Source organism: Musa acuminata, chromosome BXJ2-8, assembly GCF_036884655.1.
Source record: "Musa acuminata AAA Group cultivar baxijiao chromosome BXJ2-8, Cavendish_Baxijiao_AAA, whole genome shotgun sequence".
Taxonomy (NCBI): domain Eukaryota; kingdom Viridiplantae; phylum Streptophyta; class Magnoliopsida; order Zingiberales; family Musaceae; genus Musa; species Musa acuminata.
The window spans coordinates 54602567-54626984 of NC_088345.1; the positions used below are offsets into that span (position 1 = coordinate 54602567).

General features: G+C 39.6%; 1 protein-coding gene across 4 annotated transcripts in view; it reads right to left on the reverse strand.

The window, feature by feature from the left end:
* Positions 1-17308, reverse strand: part of LOC135620357 (uncharacterized) — a 31190-nt gene extending 13882 nt beyond the window's left edge. Inside the window, exons 1-10 of one of the 4 annotated variants that reach the window (XM_065123287.1) lie at positions 17083-17308; positions 16731-16924; positions 15955-16263; positions 15705-15794; positions 12768-13232; positions 12542-12649; positions 11750-11880; positions 11537-11666; positions 1840-2203; positions 719-1717 (exon numbers count right to left, since the gene is read on the reverse strand). In XM_065123287.1, coding sequence (XP_064979359.1) covers positions 1404-1717; positions 1840-2203; positions 11537-11666; positions 11750-11880; positions 12542-12649; positions 12768-13232; positions 15705-15794; positions 15955-16104 — 1752 coding nt within the window. In that variant the 5' untranslated portion in view covers positions 16105-16263; positions 16731-16924; positions 17083-17308 and the 3' untranslated portion in view covers positions 719-1403. The remainder of the gene's footprint in view (positions 1-718; positions 1718-1839; positions 2204-11536; positions 11667-11749; positions 11881-12541; positions 12650-12767; positions 13233-15704; positions 15795-15954; positions 16264-16730; positions 16925-17082) is intronic. The other 3 variants (XM_065123291.1, XM_065123289.1, XM_065123290.1) reach the window with 3 other exon arrangements.
* Positions 17309-24418: the final 7110 nt, after the last annotated feature.

The window sequence follows — 24418 nt, forward strand, 5'->3', positions numbered from 1 at the left end:
TCTGTAAAAGCCACTGACCTAATATTAAAAAGCAAGGCACCTAAAATTTATGTAAAACATCTATCATAATGGTTGCAGCTATGCTCTTATGAACCAAAAAATTTTCTGGCAATACCTCTCAGGAAGGAAGAATCAGAGCTAAGGTGGCAAATGACAAGTTTTAGTACAAGGAGAAAGTGATTACACAGTAGAAACAAATCGATAAACAACAGAATACATTTGAAACCTGAGGGATGCAATGGATCTGAGGGCAATGTCCTGAGTTTTAGTACAAGAAAAGGTAATTATGTGATACACACAAACCAATAAGGAAATACTTATAAAAAAATTAGAAATCTATTAATGCTTCAAATATATTGTTGAAGTGGTTTGAATCACAAAAACATTAACAACCATAAATGGTTCAAGCTTGAGCCATGGAATAATGAGCCATGCCATCTACCTTCAGCAATGCAAAAGAAGGTCATGCCATCTCATTTTGTGAGAGACAGGAACAAAATGAATTAAAAAAAATGTTTTAACTTTTTTTTCTACTGTAATTATCCTAAGTCAGCTCCAAAATGCAAATAGGCCAGAAGATTGATTTAACTTTTCCACTGGCAGCAACCTCACAAACTGGACCCCTTTTGCTTCAGGTGCCAAACAGCAACATGATATCTCCAAAAAAAAAAAAAGAAACAGTAGCAAAAAATAGTAATAGTCTATTTAACATGCATACCGGCTCCTCCAACAATGGCAGAATATCTCGAGCAGTACCGACATCGGAAAGTATAGTAGCAAGTACATCAGGAACATGGGGATTGATATCCAAATGCCGCAACAGGTTACATAAAGAGTCAATAATATAGTCTGCATTTGCCACAACCAACTGCCCTACCTGTTCCAAATAATGTAGCATCAGTACATAAAACAAACAGCTGGTGCTTTTACAGTTTCTCTTTTTTTTGCACTCATGGTGGCATGGCCGGACGAAACAGAAAGAACACGTAGGACAGCATCTGATGCAATTCTTATCTCACTGTTAGAGCAAATCAAGTTCCTTAAAAATAAATAAAGAGAAAAGTGCAGAAATCCACAGATTATAAAATCTTTTCCAAGAACTATGCTGAAAATGCCTATTCCATCTAAGATCACCTGAACCAATGAACCATAAAAAATAATCAATATCAAGGTTAGGAGAACATTCAAGAAACTGAGTCAAGAACTTAATTGGTGAAAATACATTTCCTGTTGCAGCATTATGGTGTCAAGGAAGAAATGTAATGGAAGATCTAATTCTATTTCATGTTCCAGCAGAGGTGCATTCTGATCCAATGGAATGTCCCACACTTCAGGTGACAAATATTCATGCAAAATGCTGGCAATGGAAAGAATTGTAGCATCCCTAGTATCCTTTCCCTCTCTCATATTCCAAGCTGATCCTTGGCATTTGAAAGTTGAAGACTTGTAATCATCATTTGCAAGGTTTCTTCCCTAGACTTTTTAAAGAATGTTGAATATGTATTAACTGACTGTTCTGATAATCCATATATTATCTCATTTAACATGCAAACTGCAGAACTTGTCTTGCGCAATAACTGGCCAGAACCATGATGAAAATACCAAGTTTTCCACCCTTCTTTGCCATATTCTTTCATACGAAGCTCTGATATCAACTGGCGAAACTGATCTAGCAAATTATCAACAAGAACTGATAAAAACATATTGCTCTCGTGTCCTAAGAATAAGACAAAAAATAATAATTAAAAACAAAACTTCTATCAGGAAGAAAAAGTTCTTAACTTAGTACAACAAATCATTAAAAAACTAATGAACAAAGACTGAAAACCTAACTATTACCTGATATTATGGACAGCCCCACAAGTCTAAGTACTCCAGCAAGAGTTGGGTATAGTTTCTGACTGCCGGCAATACCAAACCAAGGAGGCATGTGAGGAAACTCCAAAACACTACTTACATATTCTGAAGGACTTTGCAAATCCTCATCTTGCAAAATAGAAATTTTGGAAACAACAGGAAAAGTGGCATCCTTAGTAAGATTTCTAGGAGAACTCAAGATATTGCCAGCTTTCAGCTCAGCAATGGAAAGCAAGTATCCAGTTGAAAGCGGTTTTGACAAAATTAGGTTATTCATGGAACCAGCAAACCGTGAATTATGACTGAAGCATAATCCAAAATGCTCCAAAAAACATGATGCATTGACCTGCCAATACCAATAAGTTCAAATCCCAGAAACCAATTTGAAATCCTATAAAAAGTATAAATGTGGCAAATAAAGTAACATATATGATCAGGGAAGAATAAAGTGGAAATCAGCTACTCTCTGTAAGATAAGAAAAGAAACCAACAAGTAGCTAAAATAAGTTCATCATATGACAGAAACCCATAAATCACAGAAAATAAGGCTATGAAAAGTGAGTCAAATCAGATTAAATCATTTGTAAGAAATAAAAAATTAACTAAAAACATGTTCACTAAATGACAAAAGCTAGTAAATCACAAAATTAAGGCTTTAAAAAAATACATAAATTGGATAAATCCAATTTGGAAATGTAAAATACTGTCAATTTATGGTTGATATAAATAACTAACTATAACTATAAAGCTTGAAACTTATCAGGGTCAAAGTTTTTGTTGATATGTCATTAGCAAGAATTAGTAGTGTTGGGATCAAAATATATTAGTGAAATGAATATGCATCACAAAATTGCCATGGTTACTTCCAATAAACTGAAAACTCAAGCAGAAACAACATACTATCACTTCTACTCGTAGCCTGTATCAACTGACAAAAAAGTAATACACCAACAAGTTTACATTCTGAACATTAGTACTGCCCATGCAAACTGACACGGAACATCATAAAATTGCACTCAATGCTTCATGCACCATCGTGCTGAAAAGTATATATGCATGCAATCTAATACCGTGCCACCACTTTATTGAAAAGTATAATACCAATTTTAAGCTTCATGCACCATCATACTGAAAGGTTTAGATGCGTGCAATCCTGCACCATTCATGATGGATCATACCAATTTAACATATATGCACTGCTACAATCTAATAGTGTACCACCACCATAGCAAACCATCATTTAACATGCTGTTTTAACCCCTTATAGCAAATAACCAAATGGCTCTTAACAGAGCTTAAAGTCCGGAGAGCGAGTACTATGTTCTTTATGCTCTCTCTATCCTAACCAACCAAATGTCACTTCACAGACTTCATTCTCCTGCTATTGTGACATGACATTTGTCTAACTGCAAAGGGCTGAAGAGCTCAGTCACCTAGCACCAAACCATCAGCAGAGGGTGGCAGGACTGTTGAATTGGAATTGCATCAATGGATGTACTATCTTAACAATGTGTGCACAGTTAAATTAGACAGTGGATCAGTTCCTTGCAAGTGTGTATGAGACGCTTTTTGGATTGGTTAGTTTCACATGACAGCAGGAGCTATGACAATTCACAATGTGGTACATAATTGTGTCTACGTCTGATAGGCCTGATGTAAGTGCATGACAATAAACCCTATCGTGGAACCAGAAACTACAAAATAGCTATTAGCATATTCTATTTGATCTTTTAAACCATAATCATTTAAGCTTCTTTCTGTAGATCATGGTCATAAGCATCAACTCAAATTTCAGATTTCCTAATGCGACTGCAAAATCTGTACTTCAAGGCTCAAGTGTGGAAAATTTAGATTCATATTCACCCTCTTAACAAAATCATGAGATTCATCATTACACCACAAGGCTAGTGTTCCTTACCATAGAGGATACAGAAATGGTAACCATTGGACAGAATGAGTCGCAAACTATGTCAGTCAGCATCCTTGATGTTGCCAATTGGTTGCAAAAGATTTTGAACAGGATATGTGAAGCAAAACCATAACCCTTGAATTTTATTTCTTTCCTCTATAGAGAAATTATCATTTATAATTGTTACCTTGGCACAAACTAAATTGCATTTTACTTTTCTTGTTCCACCAAGTTAGCTTCATAGATAGTGTACTTGTTTGAGTACACTAATAAGGAGGGCAGTTGCTGTTGCTTCCGTTTTGCCAATAAACTATACTCTTGGCTGCAGTCCCGCTTTAATTTTCTTTTGACCATTTTTTGTTATTTAGGTCTATTTTCTTTAATCATCTTATTTATGTTCTAGCATAGGGTTTGTCGACCTATACTGCCCAGTATGAGCGGTATGTACTAGTTTGATAGAATACCGATATGTGGACCGCCCTCTGTCGAGCGATACCATCACATGACCTCGTATATGGCGATATGGGATTTGTACCGGGCGATAACGATCAAAATCGGACCATTGCCAACCTGCACAAGTCGATAACAGTCGGATTTAAACCGTTATCGATCAAGGGCTGAGATTGGCCTTGATTCTAACAAGCACAATCTAAGGTCTATATTGTTAGAGTATAGTCTCTTCTACTCAAAAGTCTGGCACGGGGATCCAGCATCCAACACCGAAACAGATCCACAGTGTGTATTTAGATGATGAGGTGGCAGAACTGAATGACTGGATCAAATCCTTTAAAAGGCAATAGGACGAATATGGGGTAACATTGATGTATGATAGTTGGACAGGGCCAACAAGAATAAGTGTCATCAATTTTCTTGTTTATTGCAATAGCCGAGTGGTTTTTCATAAGTCAGTTAATACTTTCGACAAGTATCATCATAGTAGACGAGATCGAACCATAGTACATTATTTAGATAATCACCGATAATGGAGCCAATTTCAAGAAGATCAATTTATAATAGATGGAAAAAAGAAAAACATTGTTTTGGACTCCATATGCAGTTCATTGTATGGATTTAATGTGGAAGGATATTGGCGAGCTACCATTAGTCAACAAGCGTGTAGCTTGAGCACAGTCGATCACAAAGTTTATATATATCATCATTAGGTCCACTCTTTAATGCAAAAGTATATAAATGGTGAGATACTCAGACCTGTAGTCACTCGGTTTACTATAAATTTCATTGCTATAAAGTCAATACAATAAAAGAGGCAGGGCCTAACATGAATGGTCCGATTCCAAGTATTCGAGATCGGGCTATGGAAAAAAGATAGAAAAAACTATTCTTTCTTTTAGATTTTGGGATATCATGAATGAAATCATAAAAGGTGTGGAACCTCTTTACATTGTTCTTCGTAAGATAGATATGGACACGTATCCACAAATGTTTTATCTTAGACATATGTTGATTACAGCAAGAGAGAAAGTCAAGAAAGCATTCAAAGATGATTTTAAGGCCAACCAATACTTATAGATCATTGATCACAGAACTGATGTTCACATGGACCAAGATATCTATAATGCAGTTAAATTCATATTCAGTGTAATTTAATTCATTATTTTTTAATATTTAAAAAATTCTCACTAACAAAATTATGACTTGTAGCATATAATCTAAATCAAACCATTCAATTTCGATGTAGTCTCAGAATACGATCATATTTATTATCGACACTAAGAAATATTATATATTGACTCTTATCAAATACTATCAATGCTATTATGAAAAGCTAATTATTCTAAGAAGCAATTGGCTCATTCTCCAACGTTGTAGCCATATCATGTCGTTATAATATAGATCCTGGTGAGGAAAAGTTACACACATATTGATTATAAACTATATTTGATATTAATTATCTATTATGTTAATAAAGTCTTATTTGAATCTTTTTGCAATCAAGTGGTCGCTGCATTTTAGAGGGGATGTACCAAATTTAAGGAAGATTGTCATCTGTGTCCTTTCGTAGACGACAACATCTAGTGATTACGAACGTAATTGGCCAACGTTCGTATTGATTCACACGAAGGACTGGAACAAACTATCGTATAGGCGATTGGAGAAACTAGTATATGTCTACTATAACATGCTGCTAAGGTTGCGATGTGCCGAGCTGAATAAGGAGCCAAAGGAAACAAAGATTAATCCCATCAACCTCTAATTATACAACAAAGATTAAGAGCCGATTCTAGAGTGGGTCGAAGCAACGAAGAACCAAGAGGATCTTCTACTTGATGAGAGGAGAGATCCTCAACATCCTTAGCATTTTATTGAGGCAATAGGAAAAGAGGAAGCACATCCCAACCCAAGGAAGATCCCCCTCAGTCAGAACATGGCGGAAGGAGCCGGACATCATCGAGTTAGACTACTCTAGGAACTAAAAACACCCAATTGTCGTAGTTATCCGTCCAACGTACAAAGACAAAGGCAAAGAGTAAGGCAACAGCATCAGTTACACCGTTGGAAAGAATCGAGTTTGGCGACAACTGACAAGACACCTTTGCAATCGTTTTAACAAACCCGCTCGATCTAGAGAGATAGTAGTGACTTGGACAGTAGTGCCTCGACCGATGATGGAGACATCGGGGAGTCAATGATCCCGTCTACACAATTTGATGGTGGTGCATGGACCGAGTAGTATTTTACACATGCCACCCAAGATTGAGATTTTGGAGCTTGACAAGATATTGATCAAGTTTATGCATGGAAAGGAAAGGGTAAGACAATGGATAATTTTGAACAGATGCAATAAAGCCTACACAAAGTGAAGCTCATCATATTCACAACCGTCATATTATGGAGAATCTTACGGCCAACAATAGTATGATAGTTGGTCATATTTCTCCGAGCAACAATATGTAGATCAACCTTACGATATGAAGCAGCAAATCAATAGTGAAAGTAGAAGTTGAAATTCTCTATGCTCGACACAAAATACATGCCACATTCGTCTTTGCCACAGGAGCCGTCTCGGATACGTGGTTCACGATAATCAAATTACGACCATCACCACATTGATGCACCAATGACATCCAGTGTATCAATACATTATGTCATGAGATCAATTTTAGGATTAGATCCTGCAAACATATCATAATGATATCCAGAGGCAATGGATCGAGAACCACGATCCATTGCCTGTGAACTCTCGTCGTTCTTTTTGGTGGTAGAACAAGATATATCCATCAATTATTTACTTAATTAATTTTAATCTTAAAGTTTAAGTTATTTAAAAAATAATTTAATAATTCAAATCATTTCTTTATAGATAGTTTAATATTAACGAAAGGACGATCCGCAATGTACCACAAAGCTACTCCTCAAAGCTCAAAAAAGATTATTTTGCTATTCTTTCTTATTTTTGCTAAAATTATACTAAATTTATTTCCAACTTAAAAACCCTAATATAATTTTTTTTTTCGGTATTTTTAAAACTATTTTCGATGATTTTGGGCATATCATCGGTACGCCTCGGTACGTACTGAACCAACGTATGGTCAGTACACTAGTACGGACCGAAATTGTAAACCTTGTTCAAGCCAAAAATTATATTACCTCAAAAATACATTTGCCTAACTGTTTTCTCTATTTATTCTTAACTGATCTTTGACTAAAAACAAAGTAATGATTTAAAAGGCACTAGGCGCCAAGGTCCAAAAATACTGGAGGCGCTAGGCGTTTGCCTAAGCGAAACGAGGCACTAAAATATAAAAATATATAATATAATTAATAAATATAATTATTTAAATAAAAATATGATATTAAATTAAAAAAATTACAAAATGATAATATAACATTAACAAAAAATCTCAAAATTCAAAACAATAACAATAATTTTAAATAAATAAAAATTAGCAGTACTAAAATTAAAATAATATATTATTAATTTAATAAATAAAAAAACATTGTTATTAGTATACAGTTAACGGTATACTGTTAATATACTATTAAAAATATACTATCGAGTTGATGTGAGAAGAGGTAGCAGCGAGCAACGGCAACGGGAGTGAGAGAGGCAAGCGGCAATAGTGGCAGTGGCAGCGAGAAGCGACAGCGGGAGCGGCGAGCGACGACAATGGCAACGACATCAGTACTAGCGAGCAACAGGAGCGGGAGCAAGAGCGACAAGTGGTGATAGTGGCAACGATAGTGACAACGGGATCGACAAGCGATGACAGTGGCAGCGGGAGCGGCAACGACGAGCAAGGTTAGGGTTAGTAAGTAACGAGAGGAAGGCTGATATCGGTACTTCAGTTGGTTCGAATGAACCAACTAAAGCATCGGAGACCGAACCAGACCTAAAACGCTAGTTTGATCGCTTGGTTGAACTTGGGTGCTCGCCTGAAGCGCCCAATGCCTGGGCTCGGGCGAGCGCCCAAGCGACGCCTCTTTGAAGTGCGTCGCCTGGAAATGAAGCGAGGCGCTCGGGCCTCGCCTCGCCTCGCTCGAGCACTTAGGCGAGCACCCGAGCGCCTATTGAAATCATTAAAACAAAGGGCTATGATAAGACCCTAAAGTCTTATCGTCGCTCTGATACCAAATGATAGTGTAAGCAATAGGTCGATCTTTCAGTATAGTAATCGTTGCAAGAAATTCCTGGCCTTTGCTATCATAAGTTAAAATCCGTCCATTAGCTTCGAATATATCACATCCTTCAATATGGTGGGCTAATTGGGCTGCAACTTTCCTGTCCATAAAATTATTAGTGCTATTTGTATCAATCAAAATAGTGACAGGTTGATGCTTCAAAGTTCCTCCGATTTTCATAGTTTGTGGGTTAGTGTAGATAGCTAATGCATGTACTGTATGTGTGATGGCTTCAATATCTTCATTGGTTTTCATACCTTTATGATCGGAGTCCAACTCTTTTACTTCCGGTTCCTCTCTAATTGGCTCAATCATCAGAAGTTGTCCTTGTTTACATCGGTGCTCCATACTCCAATTTTCATCATAGTACAAATCCCTTGCTGATCTTTCCTTGCCAATTTTTTTCTCGTGTAGATTTGCAAATGAGATTGCAGTTATTATAGTGCGGGGTTGACAAACCTTAACTTCACACCGGATCTCTGGAATAAGCCCTTCAATAAATGTATCCAGAAGTTGTCGGTCTGACAAATCTCTAGCTTGATTTGACAATTTTTCAAACCTACTCTGATATTCTAACACTGTAGAAGTCTGACAAAGTTTGGCAAGCTGACAATCAACATTCTCATATTCGGATGGGCCAAAGCGAACGAGAAGTCCTCTTTTGAATTGCTCCCATGAAGGAACTCCATGGAAAGTTTCATACCAATCGTACCACTGGAGTGCATCTCCCTCGAGCTAGATTGAGGCCACTTCTACCTTGGATTCTTCTGGGGTTCTGTGAAAACGAAAAAAAATTTCTGCCTCAGAGATCCAATTGGTCGGATCTCTATCTTTCCATCTCGAAAATTCTATCTTCATTGTGAGTAATTTGTGTCACAATCTTAGGGCCCTGTATTTTCAGATCTGTGCAACGTAGAACTTGAGCCCCCATTTTGTTGAATTTGCTGAGACTCTCCAGTAGGCTCTTTTTGAAATCATTAAGTGTTTCTTGAAGTCGGTTCTCAATTCTGATTTCCAATGCTTCCATTTGTGCTTTCACCGAGTTATCAGTGGCCATTGCGCAAGACTACAAATCTGTAATCTCAACTTCTATTTTTGGTGTCGGTCAAGGGCATCAACACTGTCGATGCAAAATTGTCGAGGAGGTGGACGCCAAGGGCAGTGCTGCGGTCGCTGCGTTGGAGGAAGAGTAGCTGCCCTGTGTTTGTCAATACGTGAGATGAGAGCACCAAGGCGACGGTTGCGACTGTTGTGACCCAAGGAAGTAATCGCCGAGCAACCGTGTTGAGGCTGCGGTGATGGCAACCGACAACTGCAGTAGCGAAGGCAGAACAAAAGGGAGGTGGCATTGAAGCGGCCGGGGTTGAGGCTGTAGTGGTGGCAACCGGCGACTGCGGCAACGATGCAAAGCAAGGGGGCTGCAGCAACGGTGCAGATCAAGGGGGTTGAGGTGAAGGCTGCGGTGGCTGGCAGCAGTAGTCGTTGCTGGCAGGAGCGCAGCGATGGCGGTGGAGGAGGCAGCGAGGGTCGTGGCAGGCTAGGCGGCGAGTGGCATCGTCGCTGGCTGGGCAACAGTGGCGACGGTGGTGGCAACCGGCGTTCGCAGTAGCAAGGGGATCCGCGACCGCGGCTGCAAGGGGACCCGCAACTGCGACGGTGGTAACTGCCCTGTTTCGGTCACCACGGATGCAGAGCAATGGGAAGCGAGCGGGAGCAACAACTGGAAGGCGACGGCGACGACGCTCGAGGCGACAGCGGCGGCTGGAAACAAGGGCAGCAGATGTGAGTTGCCCGTGATTGCCCTGTTTCGGTTACAAAAGATGCAGAGCAAGGGGGAGCGGCGACGGTCGTTCTCGCCCGAGCCAGGGGGGCACGGCTAGGGTTGCGGCTGGGAGGCGGGCGACGGTGATCGATCGGTCGGGAAGCAGCGGCGGCGGTGGAGAAGAGGAGCAAGGCTGCGGCGGAGTGGGATGCTAGCAGCGTCGTCTCCTGGCAGCGGTGGTGGCTCGGCTGGGAGGCGACGATGGACTCTGCCGGAAGTGGGGCAGAGTCGGTTGCTGGCCAGAGAGCAGCGACGGGCGGCGAGTGGGCTGGCCGGAAGCAGGGGTGCGTGGCTGCTGTTGCTGCTTCTTCTTCTCTCTTTCTTTCTTTTTCTTTCTTTCTTTCTTTCTTTCTTTCCCTTTTCCTTCTTTTTTTTTTTTAGATAGCTACGACAATACTGCAGAAAGAACACCAAGGATCGCCGCTCTGATACCAAATGATAAGACCCTAAAGTCTTATCGTTGCTCTGATACCAAATGATAAGACCCTAAAGGTCTTATCGTAGGCTCTGATACCAAATGATAAGACCCTAAAGTCTTATCGTCGCTCTGATACCAAATGATAAGACCCTAAAGTCTTATCGTAAAAAAGAAGAAGAGAAAGTGGATGATCACTTCGAGGGGATCGGCCTCCTTGATCGCTTCGAGGGGATCAGCCCTCCTTGATCGCTTCGAGGGGATCGGCTTCCTAGGGTTTGTCAAAAGACAGAATAGTATTTTTCATAGATTACTAAAAAGAAGCAGTTACATCCCTATTTATAGAGTTCCACCCAAAGTCCATCAGGACTTGAATTTTAAAAATAAATAAATATTAAATATACCTCTACTTGACTCTAACTGAACCAAACCAATTCAATAAACAATTGGACTAAACAGACTCAATAAACATTATTCAAAAGCTCAGAAAAAGGTTCCTAACAAGCTAGAGAATTCATTTATATCTCACAAACAACAAATTAATAATTGAAACTCTCACTAATAAAAGATAAGCTACAAACCATTTGTAGAAATGGGTTACATTACCTTCACAAGGCTGAAACAAGTATATTTGCCCTCTCTTTCGAGTTCATTATTAACCATGAAAAGGAAATAAAAACATTAGAAAGAAAAAGGTAATAGATACAAATAACACACTGTTTAGTAGTTAAATAGCACAGTATGTCATGTAAATAAAAGAAAATTTTATTATAAGAATAAATACATGCAAAGGATTTTGAAGTCAAAAACACAAATAAGAAGGTCCCAATACACTACAGAAAATACATAATACATTCTCTGGGAACAAAAAATTGTGAACATCTATACTTACAGGAGACTGAAGGTAATTTACTAAAAGGTCCGGACCTGCATAATAGACTAGAGAAAGTAGTTTCTGAGCATGTGACAAAGCAATTGTCTCATCACTTCCAAGAACCACACATGGAAGCACTTTGATGAGGCTGCCAACAAGTTGAAAAAGTAAGATTCACTGCAGCAGAACAAAAATTATCTATTTTCTTAACTAACTAATAAGAAAACAAACCTGGTAAATATATCAGAAATTTCATTTTTGGTTATAAATTTCCCACCCAAAACAAATAAAGATTCGAGGGATTCCTGTGCTACCATGGACACAACATCTGCATCGTCACAAACCAGCACACACAAACACTCCTGCAATTATTATATACAAGAAAAGGAATTAGCAATAAAATTGAACCCAAACTACCATGTCAACAGGAGACAAACCTGCACATACTATTATTCTAATGCTCCTGTCAACTAAACTATAACTTAAATGAAATTATGAACCGTAAAAGTTAACATTATTGCACGTAAGTTTAATGGCAGTGCTAATATAATGCAGGAGTAGCATAACAAAGTTAACAGGAGACAAACCTGCACATACTATTATTCTAATGCTACTGTCAACTAAACTATCACTTAAATGAAATTATGAACCATAAAAGTTAACATGATTGCACATAAGTTTAATGGCAGTGCTAACATAATTAAGGATCCAAGAGAAGTATAGAACAAGATCATCAAAGAAATTGTTAAAATTGAACCACCGAATTTTACTCGTTATCACTATTAACAACAATATAATTCATGACATTGTACAGTTTAAGCATTCATAAAATAGCCACAAAAGAAAGGACAACAGTTAGATTTTCAAAATAATCAATCTAAATTAATAATATATATATAAGAATTAAAAGTCAATACTGAACCAAGTCATAATAAGAAAAGTTTTAGTTGAGAGAAACCATTATGCCTCTGCTCCATAATAATAGATCACAAACAACAACTGAACCTAAGACAGTATATTCACCAAAAGAATTAATTTGCTTCTTTGCAAAGTGCATCTGCAATTCAACAGAAGCCCCTGTATGCCATCTACAAGTGCTTTTCTGACCTTTTCTGCAGAATGAATACAAAGCTGAAAATGACAATGAACCACTTTATTGTCACAGACGAGACGAATGGATCCCATTACCAATGAAACCTTGAAGAAAACAACAAAATAAACAAATAATAGGGAGGATGATAATACATACATGTGGAAATGCAGCAGACATTAATTTATCAACATTAGAAGAAGTTTCATCAATCCACTCCTTGGAACGATGTACGAATAAATTTCTTTTGCCATTGCTATGATCAACTATCTTTCGTTTATGATCATCGTTGATAGCTTGATTAAACGAATCTCCAGTCATATTTGCTGACTGAACATGACCATTTAAAGGTAAACTACGAAGAGCCTCTAGGACAGATTGGGTAGATTTATTTTCCATGGGTGAAAGTGATCCAATATCATTTACAGGCATCTCAAGGGAGTGAAGATTTGCCTTATCATCTAAAACAATAATCAAGAACTCAATCAAACCACAAATAGCCTGCTCGATGGCTACAGAGCTTCCAGCAGCACCACTAATCATATTTTTTGATACATATAATGCCTTTGCAAAACGTCTTACAACGCCCAGTAGAAAGAAGGCAAGTGCATCAGCAGTACCAACCTAAGATATCAATCAACATAAACAACACAAACAACATCAAGGATTACAGTTCCACAACGAGAATATGCAGAACAGTTATGATGTTGGAGTCAATTAATTACAGGTTTGCCAAAAAGAGCAAGGCCAGATCAATCATGTACCTAACTTGCTTTCACCAAATTAAAATAACCTCATAGACGAGAAACATAAACATAAGAAATAAAGAAAAGTGAACTAGTGCACACAGCTCATGCCAGTGTTAGGTCTAGAGAGTACCAATGTATGACTAAAAAGTTCAACATAACAATAAGAAATATCATGCTTAAAAATTTAAAGAATGACCACAGAGAGCAAAAATATGTTTGCATACAATATATTTTATATATTTAACTAATACCAACAGATTATTTGAAAATATCTAGAAACGAGTCAATTCAAACACCAGCATGAAATGACATATCAATTTCAAGTTCTTGTAACTGAAAAAATGATCACCAAATAGCTTTTTGACATTTTGCCCCATTGAAAAGAACTAGCTACTTTTGTGCAGTGGCGACAGCATGCATAGATAGGTAAACCCCAATATGCAATAAATAAGAGATGAGTCTGCTGAATTTGGTAATTTGTTCCAAAATGATTACTGTTGCACAAAATATGATTAAAAAGATACATCATACACAAGAAAAAAAATGGTATTCCACTCAGTAACACATAAATTCAACTAGTACAATTATTGCTACAAATTTAAAAAAGGTGTAGATGAAAAAATAAACTACTTGACAGCACCTCTCAAGTAAAATCTTTCAAATTCCTGACATAAAGTGGTCAAGAATCACATATCCCCCCTAATTAAGCTACAGCATTCCAGCCTCTTAGAACTCATTGAATGTCCACTAAAATCAGGGTATTTCAGATAAATTTTGTAAAAAAAGATAGACTCATGTTGGAACTTTTCAGTTGCTTCAAATATAGAAATATATACTCTTCAAAACTCAAATAACTCAAAGTCAGACTTCAAGCGATTTAGACTCATGTTGGCACTTTTCGCTTTATTCCTACCAACGTTGCCAAACAAAAGCTATCCTCCAATAAGGGTAGGTCTCACATGCTAAGAAGGCCCAAATTGACCAGACCTGCCCACTTATGCCTAATAAATGACTAATCCTTAACTGACTTAACCAGTTCAAACCATTTTTCATATTTTAGAGCCTGATGTGAAAAATAAAAGAAGGTAAAAGCTATTGATATAAGAAACTATATATGGAAGGTTTTCTGATTTCTAATAGTTGCACATGCAATCCAAAAGATTCCATAAGCATGTGATGATCAAATTAAGTAAAACATGATCAAAAAATGAATTTTTCTCTGAGTAGTTTTAATAAATTTTAAAGAAGACTAAGAGCAACATGAATAATTGGAGCACAAGTTACAGATCCAAGTTCAGGTAACAATTTATCACTATAGTCAGGGACGTCTTGCTGCATCAGGGATGATCAGAAACAGCTGCAGGAACTATGGCAAGCTCCCATAAGGTGCAGTTTTGGCCTTCCCAACCATTAATCACACCTAAGATCACTATAGTCAGCAGCAGCAGTTAATGTTATTTGTGCGGCAATCGATCAGAGTATGCAATGAGCAGGGTTTATAAGAAAGATCCTGCTCACTTCGCTTACGAAATATTGATGAGGGAATGGACCAATTTTTTCATTTAATGACTAACACGTTCCTTTTTTTTCTTTTATTAACATATTCCTCTGTTTTGCTAACATGCTCTTCAAGGGCTTGCTTCTTGTTGCAATCTCATCTAAGTAGGTTACAACAACTTGCTATGTAAGAAACATTAAATAAAAAATAATCCAAAGCAGCTGTTAATAAAATTTGAGGGAGGGGAGCACCAGACCACCTAATTTTAGCTAATCATGGCATTGACGGAAGGTGTAAGAGAAGTTGAGATATCTTATAGTTATATGGTAAACAGCCAATGACTCCATTAAACATATCATCATAGTTCTATCCATTTACATCAAGACTCCTGTTTAAGCAGGCTGATAAGCTACCTCCAAGGCAACAGAACAAGCATCTGTCCTCCAAAAGTAACACATACAAGCTAAATTGAAGAGCTTATAGCCAAACCCAGTCCAGGTGAGTACCGGGGCAAGTGCCCACATGGTTGCCCAAGATATCTTTTGAAGCAATGTCTGACAAACTTTGTATAGTTTTAACAATGCAATACATGCCTCTACATGTATCCAACTCAAAAGTGTCAAATTTAAAACAGTTCATATGTCAAACAAAACCATCGTAACTTATGTTTCATATTCCACAAAGTCTACTCTCTACAGCAACACCTAGGTCTTCTCAAACCTGAGCCTTGAGAGGTTGTGAAAACTTCATAATTAAGTATACAACGTGTGACAAAGAATTTATATACGTGAACATATATCACTTGAATATCACTTGTAGGATATTATAGGAGATCAATATTCATGATACCTTGGCAACAAGGACTCGAAGGGTCAGAAATGCCTCTTTCCGGAGATTTGCACTTCCACGGTGGCCTCTCAGTGCCTCAAGTTCAGCAGCCTTTAAGAGAACAAGAGAAATTATTTTGGACATTTATTTACATCAAAATAACTAAAACAAACAGCTCCGGAGAGTGACACAGATAAGTAACTGAAATTAGACTACCAAAACATTGCAACAATAAAATAAAATGAGTAAAAACAAAGCACGTACGACTTACTTGGAGAAGAAGTGATAGCCAATGCCCTACTGCAGCTGAAGCATTTTGAGATTGGAGAAATGCTAGCAAACATTCTAGTGATTCTACACAATCCCTTGAGAGAGTATTATGATGCACAAAAGCACCATCAATAGATTTGGATGTAGGCATGATAACCCTTTGTTTGCATGAACACGAACTAACAGAGCAAGGTTGTAAATTGAGAAGCAACACCCTAAAGCATCTTATTATTCCTTAACGAAATTCTTCCGATGCCACAGAATGTGAAAGCATAGCTCCAGTGGTAATTTTCTTCAGCACCACAACCATCTGAAACATTACATTTTTAGGTTATTTCAATTCAAATTTTAACGGAACTAACAAACTAACATCAAGTTGCAAAGCTGAAAAAGATTAGTGTGCATAGTTTTGGTGGTCACAACCATTTGGTTCATTCAATTTAAAAAATATGAAAGCTACATAATGGTCCAATGCAAATTAGCTATAAGAAAAGAATTTTCAAAAGAAATGTATGCCTAATTGCTAGATTACAAATTTATAGGGGCATAAATTGCATGAAAACAAAAAAATAAAACAAAAGGAGTCTATGTATGCAACTAAGAACAAAAGATGAAAATATAGAAAGACTGTTTCATGGTTTAAACAGCAATACCCCGTTATGTCTACGCATCATAATTAACCTCTTGATATTTCCAATCAATTTACAGATTGTGGCCGGTCCTATCATCAAGATAAACTAAAAGGTAAAAAGCCAACAATCATCAAGAAGCACAGACCTGATTCACAGACCCAAGATGGCATTTCTTTAAAAGTTCTTCTAGGCACATTAGCATCCCTTCTGCCACAGAATCACTGCTCCCATGCCCACCTAATGAGGCACCGCCATTCCCAAAACCCCCATCCGAGTCAGCCTTCTTCTCAACACTGCACCGCGGCATCCAGCAAAAGGAGAAAAGGGAACGAGGTATAACTGGGCAAACAATAGAAAACAACCCGATCAAATAAGCCATCAAGAAGAACGTCAAACTCCGACCCAAGTTCTTGGACCCGAAAGTCAAAACACTAGAGACAAGGGCGCACTGAGTCAAAAGAGGGACAAGCTGTCGGGGATGTGAGGAGAGAGCGTACTCGAGAGAGGGCTGCAAGGCGGCGGCGGGAGCGCTTCGGAGGATGTCGGCCATCTCGGCAAGAAAGGAGGCATCCTTCTTAGGGTTGCGAAGGAGGTCGACGAGGTCGAGGTAGTAAGGCGAGAGAAGACGAGCATTAGGATTTCCTCCGAGGGGGGTTTCTTCGTCCCTACATTCCAGGGTGGTCGCCTTCCCGGCCACTGGGGTTTTGTGGGTTCGAGAGACGTTCTAGAGAATTCTAAATGAAGCGCGCGTCTTCAGTAGAAGGGCTCTCACCCTGTTATTGGGCTTGAGATACCGATTGAATACGCCGATTGAAAGCCCAGTAAGGGGAGGACGCTTCCGGCTTGATTTTGATCATAACCGTTCATCTAATAAGAGATCGATCAGGTACTAGGGTTTAGGGTTTAGGGTTTAGGGTTTAGGGTCTAGGGTCTAGGGTCTAGGGTTTAGGGTCTAGGGTCTAGGATTTAGGGTTTAGGGTTTAGGGTTTAGGGTTAGGGTTTAGGGTTTAGGGTTTAGGGTTTAGGGTTTAGGGTTTAGGGTTAGTGTTTAGGGTTTAGGGTTTAGGGTTTAGGGTTTAGGGTTTAGGGTTTAGGGTTTAGGGTTTAGGGTTTACGGTTTTAGGGTTTAGGGTTTAGGGTTTAGGGTTTTAGGGTTTTAGGGTTTAGGGTTTAGGGTTCAGGGTTTAGGGTTTTAGGGTTTAGGGTTTAGGGTTTTAGGGTTTTAGGGTTTAGGGTTTAGGGTTCAGGGTTCAGGGTTCAGGGTTCAGGGTTCAGGGTTCAGGGTTTTAGGGTTTTAGGGTTTAGGGTTTAGGGTTTAGGGTTTTAGGGTTTTAGGGTTTAGGGTTCAGGGTTCAGGGTTCAGGGTTCAGGGTTCAGGGTTCAGGGTTCAGGGTTCAGGGTTCAGGGTTTTAGGGTTTAGGGTTTAGGGTTTAGGGTTTAGGGTTTAGGGTTTAGGGTTTAGGGTTTAGGGTTTAGGGTTTAGGGTTTAAGGGTTTAGGGTTTAGGGTTTAGGGTTTAGGGTTTAGGGTTTAGGGTTTAGGGTTTAGGGTTTAGGGTTTAGGGTTTAGGGTTTAGGGTTTAGGGTTTAGGGTTTAGGGTTTAGGGTTTAGGGTTTAGGGTTTAGGGTTTAGGGTTTAGGGTTTAGGGTTTAGGGTTTAGGGTTTTAGGGTTTTAGGGTTTAGGGTTTAGGGTTTAGGGTTTAGGGTTTAGGGTTTAGGGTTTAGGGTTTAGGGTTTAGGGTTTAGGGTTTAGGGTTTAGGGTTTAGGGTTTAGGGTTTAGGGTTTAGGGTTTAGGGTTTAGGGTTTAGGGTTTAGGGTTTAGGGTTTAGGGTTTAGGGTTTAGGGTTTAGGGTTTAGGGTTTAGGGTTTAGGGTTTAGGGTTTAGGGTTTAGGGTTTAGGGTTTAGGGTTTAGGGTTTAGGGTTTAGGGTTTAGGGTTTAGGGTTTAGGGTTTAGGGTTTAGGGTTTAGGGTTTAGGGTTTAGGGTTTAGGGTTTAGGGTTTAGGGTTTAGGGTTTAGGGTTTAGGGTTTAGGGTTTAGGGTTTAGGGTTTAGGGTTTAGGGTTTAGGGTTTAGGGTTTAGGGTTTAGGGTTTAGGGTTTAGGGTTTAGGGTTTAGGGTTTAGGGTTTAGGGTTTAGGGTTTAGGGTTTAGGGTTTAGGGTTTAGGGTTTAGGGTTTAGGGTTTAGGGTTTAGGGTTTAGGGTTTAGGGTTTAGGGTTTAGGGTTTAGGGTTTAGGGTTTAGGGTTTAGGGTTTAGGGTTTAGGGTTTAGGGTTTAGGGTTTAGGGTTTAGGGTTTAGGGTTTAGGGTTTAGGGTTTAGGGTTTAGGGTTTAGGGTTTAGGGTTTAGGGTTTAGGGTTTAGGGTTTAGGGTTTAGGGTTTAGGGTTTAGGGTTTAGGGTTTAGGGTTTAGGGTTTAGGGTTTAGGGTTTAGGGTTTAGGGTTTAGGGTTTAGGGTTTAGGGTTTAGGGTTTAGGGTTTAGGGTTTAGGGTTTAGGGTTTAGGGTTTAGGGTTTAGGGTTTAGGGTTTAGGGTTTAGGGTTTAGGGTTTAGGGTTTAGGGTTTAGGGTTTAGGGTTTAGGGTTTAGGGTTTAGGGTTTAGGGTTTAGGGTTTAGGGTTTAGGGTTTAGGGTTTAGGGTTTAGGGTTTAGGGTTTAGGGTTTAGGGTTTAGGGTTTAGGGTTTAGGGTTTAGGGTTTAGGGTTTAGGGTTTAGGGTTTAGGGTTTAGGGTTTAGGGTTTAGGGTTTAGGGTTTAGGGTTTAGGGTTTAGGGTTTAGGGTTTAGGGTTTAGGGTTTAGGGTTTAGGGTTTAGGGTTTAGGGTTTAGGGTTTAGGGTTTAGGGTTTAGGGTTTAGGGTTTAGGGTTTAGGGTTTAGGGTTTAGGGTTTAGGGTTTAGGGTTTAGGGTTTAGGGTTTAGGGTTTAGGGTTTAGGGTTTAGGGTTTAGGGTTTAGGGTTTAGGGTTTAGGGTTTAGGGTTTAGGGTTTAGGGTTTAGGGTTTAGGGTTTAGGGTTTAGGGTTTAGGGTTTAGGGTTTAGGGTTTAGGGTTTAGGGTTTAGGGTTTAGGGTTTAGGGTTTAGGGTTTAGGGTTTAGGGTTTAGGGTTTAGGGTTTAGGGTTTAGGGTTTAGGGTTTAGGGTTTAGGGTTTAGGGTTTAGGGTTTAGGGTTTAGGGTTTAGGGTTTAGGGTTTAGGGTTTAGGGTTTAGGGTTTAGGGTTTAGGGTTTAGGGTTTAGGGTTTAGGGTTTAGGGTTTAGGGTTTAGGGTTTAGGGTTTAGGGTTTAGGGTTTAGGGTTTAGGGTTTAGGGTTTAGAGGTTTAGGGTTTAGGGTTTAGGGTTTAGGGTTTAGGGTTTAGGGTTTAGGGTTTAGGGTTTAGGGTTTAGGGTTTAGGGTTTAGGGTTTAGGGTTTAGGGTTTAGGGTTTAGGGTTTAGGGTTTAGGGTTTAGGGTTTAGGGTTTAGGGTTTAGGGTTTAGGGTTTAGGGTTTAGGGTTTAGGGTTTAGGGTTTAGGGTTTAGGGTTTAGGGTTTAGGGTTTAGGGTTTAGGGTTTAGGGTTTAGGGTTTAGGGTTTAGGGTTTAGGGTTTAGGGTTTAGGGTTTAGGGTTTAGGGTTTAGGGTTTAGGGTTTAGGGTTTAGGGTTTAGGGTTTAGGGTTTAGGGTTTAGGGTTTAGGGTTTAGGGTTTAGGGTTTAGGGTTTAGGGTTTAGGGTTTAGGGTTTAGGGTTTAGGGTTTAGGGTTTAGGGTTTAGGGTTTAGGGTTTAGGGTTTAGGGTTTAGGGTTTAGGGTTTAGGGTTTAGGGTTTAGGGTTTAGGGTTTAGGGTTTAGGGTTTAGGGTTTAGGGTTTAGGGTTTAGGGTTTAGGGTTTAGGGTTTAGGGTTTAGGGTTTAGGGTTTAGGGTTTAGGGTTTAGGGTTTAGGGTTTAGGGTTTAGGGTTTAGGGTTTAGGGTTTAGGGTTTAGGGTTTAGGGTTTAGGGTTTAGGGTTTAGGGTTTAGGGTTTAGGGTTTAGGGTTTAGGGTTTAGGGTTTAGGGTTTAGGGTTTAGGGTTTAGGGTTTAGGGTTTAGGGTTTAGGGTTTAGGGTTTAGGGTTTAGGGTTTAGGGTTTAGGGTTTAGGGTTTAGGGTTTAGGGTTTAGGGTTTAGGGTTTAGGGTTTAGGGTTTAGGGTTTAGGGTTTAGGGTTTAGGGTTTAGGGTTTAGGGTTTAGGGTTTAGGGTTTAGGGTTTAGGGTTTAGGGTTTAGGGTTTAGGGTTTAGGGTTTAGGGTTTAGGGTTTAGGGTTTAGGGTTTAGGGTTTAGGGTTTAGGGTTTAGGGTTTAGGGTTTAGGGTTTAGGGTTTAGGGTTTAGGGTTTAGGGTTTAGGGTTTAGGGTTTAGGGTTTAGGGTTTAGGGTTTAGGGTTTAGGGTTTAGGGTTTAGGGTTTAGGGTTTAGGGTTTAGGGTTTAGGGTTTAGGGTTTAGGGTTTAGGGTTTAGGGTTTAGGGTTTAGGGTTTAGGGTTTAGGGTTTAGGGTTTAGGGTTTAGGGTTTAGGGTTTAGGGTTTAGGGTTTAGGGTTTAGGGTTTAGGGTTTAGGGTTTAGGGTTTAGGGTTTAGGGTTTAGGGTTTAGGGTTTAGGGTTTAGGGTTTAGGGTTTAGGGTTTAGGGTTTAGGGTTTAGGGTTTAGGGTTTAGGGTTTAGGGTTTAGGGTTTAGGGTTTAGGGTTTAGGGTTTAGGGTTTAGGGTTTAGGGTTTAGGGTTTAGGGTTTAGGGTTTAGGGTTTAGGGTTTAGGGTTTAGGGTTTAGGGTTTAGGGTTTAGGGTTTAGGGTTTAGGGTTTAGGGTTTAGGGTTTAGGGTTTAGGGTTTAGGGTTTAGGGTTTAGGGTTTAGGGTTTAGGGTTTAGGGTTTAGGGTTTAGGGTTTAGGGTTTAGGGTTTAGGGTTTAGGGTTTAGGGTTTAGGGTTTAGGGTTTAGGGTTTAGGGTTTAGGGTTTAGGGTTTAGGGTTTAGGGTTTAGGGTTTAGGGTTTAGGGTTTAGGGTTTAGGGTTTAGGGTTTAGGGTTTAGGGTTTAGGGTTTAGGGTTTAGGGTTTAGGGTTTAGGGTTTAGGGTTTAGGGTTTAGGGTTTAGGGTTTAGGGTTTAGGGTTTAGGGTTTAGGGTTTAGGGTTTAGGGTTTAGGGTTTAGGGTTTAGGGTTTAGGGTTTAGGGTTTAGGGTTTAGGGTTTAGGGTTTAGGGTTTAGGGTTTAGGGTTTAGGGTTTAGGGTTTAGGGTTTAGGGTTTAGGGTTTAGGGTTTAGGGTTTAGGGTTTAGGGTTTAGGGTTTAGGGTTTAGGGTTTAGGGTTTAGGGTTTAGGGTTTAGGGTTTAGGGTTTAGGGTTTAGGGTTTAGGGTTTAGGGTTTAGGGTTTAGGGTTTAGGGTTTAGGGTTTAGGGTTTAGGGTTTAGGGTTTAGGGTTTAGGGTTTAGGGTTTAGGGTTTAGGGTTTAGGGTTTAGGGTTTAGGGTTTAGGGTTTAGGGTTTAGGGTTTAGGGTTTAGGGTTTAGGGTTTAGGGTTTAGGGTTTAGGGTTTAGGGTTTAGGGTTTAGGGTTTAGGGTTTAGGGTTTAGGGTTTAGGGTTTAGGGTTTAGGGTTTAGGGTTTAGGGTTTAGGGTTTAGGGTTTAGGGTTTAGGGTTTAGGGTTTAGGGTTTAGGGTTTAGGGTTTAGGGTTTAGGGTTTAGGGTTTAGGGTTTAGGGTTTAGGGTTTAGGGTTTAGGGTTTAGGGTTTAGGGTTTAGGGTTTAGGGTTTAGGGTTTAGGGTTTAGGGTTTAGGGTTTAGGGTTTAGGGTTTAGGGTTTAGGGTTTAGGGTTTAGGGTTTAGGGTTTAGGGTTTAGGGTTTAGGGTTTAGGGTTTAGGGTTTAGGGTTTAGGGTTTAGGGTTTAGGGTTTAGGGTTTAGGGTTTAGGGTTTAGGGTTTAGGGTTTAGGGTTTAGGGTTTAGGGTTTAGGGTTTAGGGTTTAGGGTTTAGGGTTTAGGGTTTAGGGTTTAGGGTTTAGGGTTTAGGGTTTAGGGTTTAGGGTTTAGGGTTTAGGGTTTAGGGTTTAGGGTTTAGGGTTTAGGGTTTAGGGTTTAGGGTTTAGGGTTTAGGGTTTAGGGTTTAGGGTTTAGGGTTTAGGGTTTAGGGTTTAGGGTTTAGGGTTTAGGGTTTAGGGTTTAGGGTTTAGGGTTTAGGGTTTAGGGTTTAGGGTTTAGGGTTTAGGGTTTAGGGTTTAGGGTTTAGGGTTTAGGGTTTAGGGTTTAGGGTTTAGGGTTTAGGGTTTAGGGTTTAGGGTTTAGGGTTTAGGGTTTAGGGTTTAGGGTTTAGGGTTTAGGGTTTAGGGTTTAGGGTTTAGGGTTTAGGGTTTAGGGTTTAGGGTTTAGGGTTTAGGGTTTAGGGTTTAGGGTTTAGGGTTTAGGGTTTAGGGTTTAGGGTTTAGGGTTTAGGGTTTAGGGTTTAGGGTTTAGGGTTTAGGGTTTAGGGTTTAGGGTTTAGGGTTTAGGGTTTAGGGTTTAGGGTTTAGGGTTTAGGGTTTAGGGTTTAGGGTTTAGGGTTTAGGGTTTAGGGTTTAGGGTTTAGGGTTTAGGGTTTAGGGTTTAGGGTTTAGGGTTTAGGGTTTAGGGTTTAGGGTTTAGGGTTTAGGGTTTAGGGTTTAGGGTTTAGGGTTTAGGGTTTAGGGTTTAGGGTTTAGGGTTTAGGGTTTAGGGTTTAGGGTTTAGGGTTTAGGGTTTAGGGTTTAGGGTTTAGGGTTTAGGGTTTAGGGTTTAGGGTTTAGGGTTTAGGGTTTAGGGTTTAGGGTTTAGGGTTTAGGGTTTAGGGTTTAGGGTTTAGGGTTTAGGGTTTAGGGTTTAGGGTTTAGGGTTTAGGGTTTAGGGTTTAGGGTTTAGGGTTTAGGGTTTAGGGTTTAGGGTTTAGGGTTTAGGGTTTAGGGTTTAGGGTTTAGGGTTTAGGGTTTAGGGTTTAGGGTTTAGGGTTTAGGGTTTAGGGTTTAGGGTTTAGGGTTTAGGGTTTAGGGTTTAGGGTTTAGGGTTTAGGGTTTAGGGTTTAGGGTTTAGGGTTTAGGGTTTAGGGTTTAGGGTTTAGGGTTTAGGGTTTAGGGTTTAGGGTTTAGGGTTTAGGGTTTAGGGTTTAGGGTTTAGGGTTTAGGGTTTAGGGTTTAGGGTTTAGGGTTTAGGGTTTAGGGTTTAGGGTTTAGGGTTTAGGGTTTAGGGTTTAGGGTTTAGGGTTTAGGGTTTAGGGTTTAGGGTTTAGGGTTTAGGGTTTAGGGTTTAGGGTTTAGGGTTTAGGGTTTAGGGTTTAGGGTTTAGGGTTTAGGGTTTAGGGTTTAGGGTTTAGGGTTTAGGGTTTAGGGTTTAGGGTTTAGGGTTTAGGGTTTAGGGTTTAGGGTTTAGGGTTTAGGGTTTAGGGTTTAGGGTTTAGGGTTTAGGGTTTAGGGTTTAGGGTTTAGGGTTTAGGGTTTAGGGTTTAGGGTTTAGGGTTTAGGGTTTAGGGTTTAGGGTTTAGGGTTTAGGGTTTAGGGTTTAGGGTTTAGGGTTTAGGGTTTAGGGTTTAGGGTTTAGGGTTTAGGGTTTAGGGTTTAGGGTTTAGGGTTTAGGGTTTAGGGTTTAGGGTTTAGGGTTTAGGGTTTAGGGTTTAGGGTTTAGGGTTTAGGGTTTAGGGTTTAGGGTTTAGGGTTTAGGGTTTAGGGTTTAGGGTTTAGGGTTTAGGGTTTAGGGTTTAGGGTTTAGGGTTTAGGGTTTAGGGTTTAGGGTTTAGGGTTTAGGGTTTAGGGTTTAGGGTTTAGGGTTTAGGGTTTAGGGTTTAGGGTTTAGGGTTTAGGGTTTAGGGTTTAGGGTTTAGGGTTTAGGGTTTAGGGTT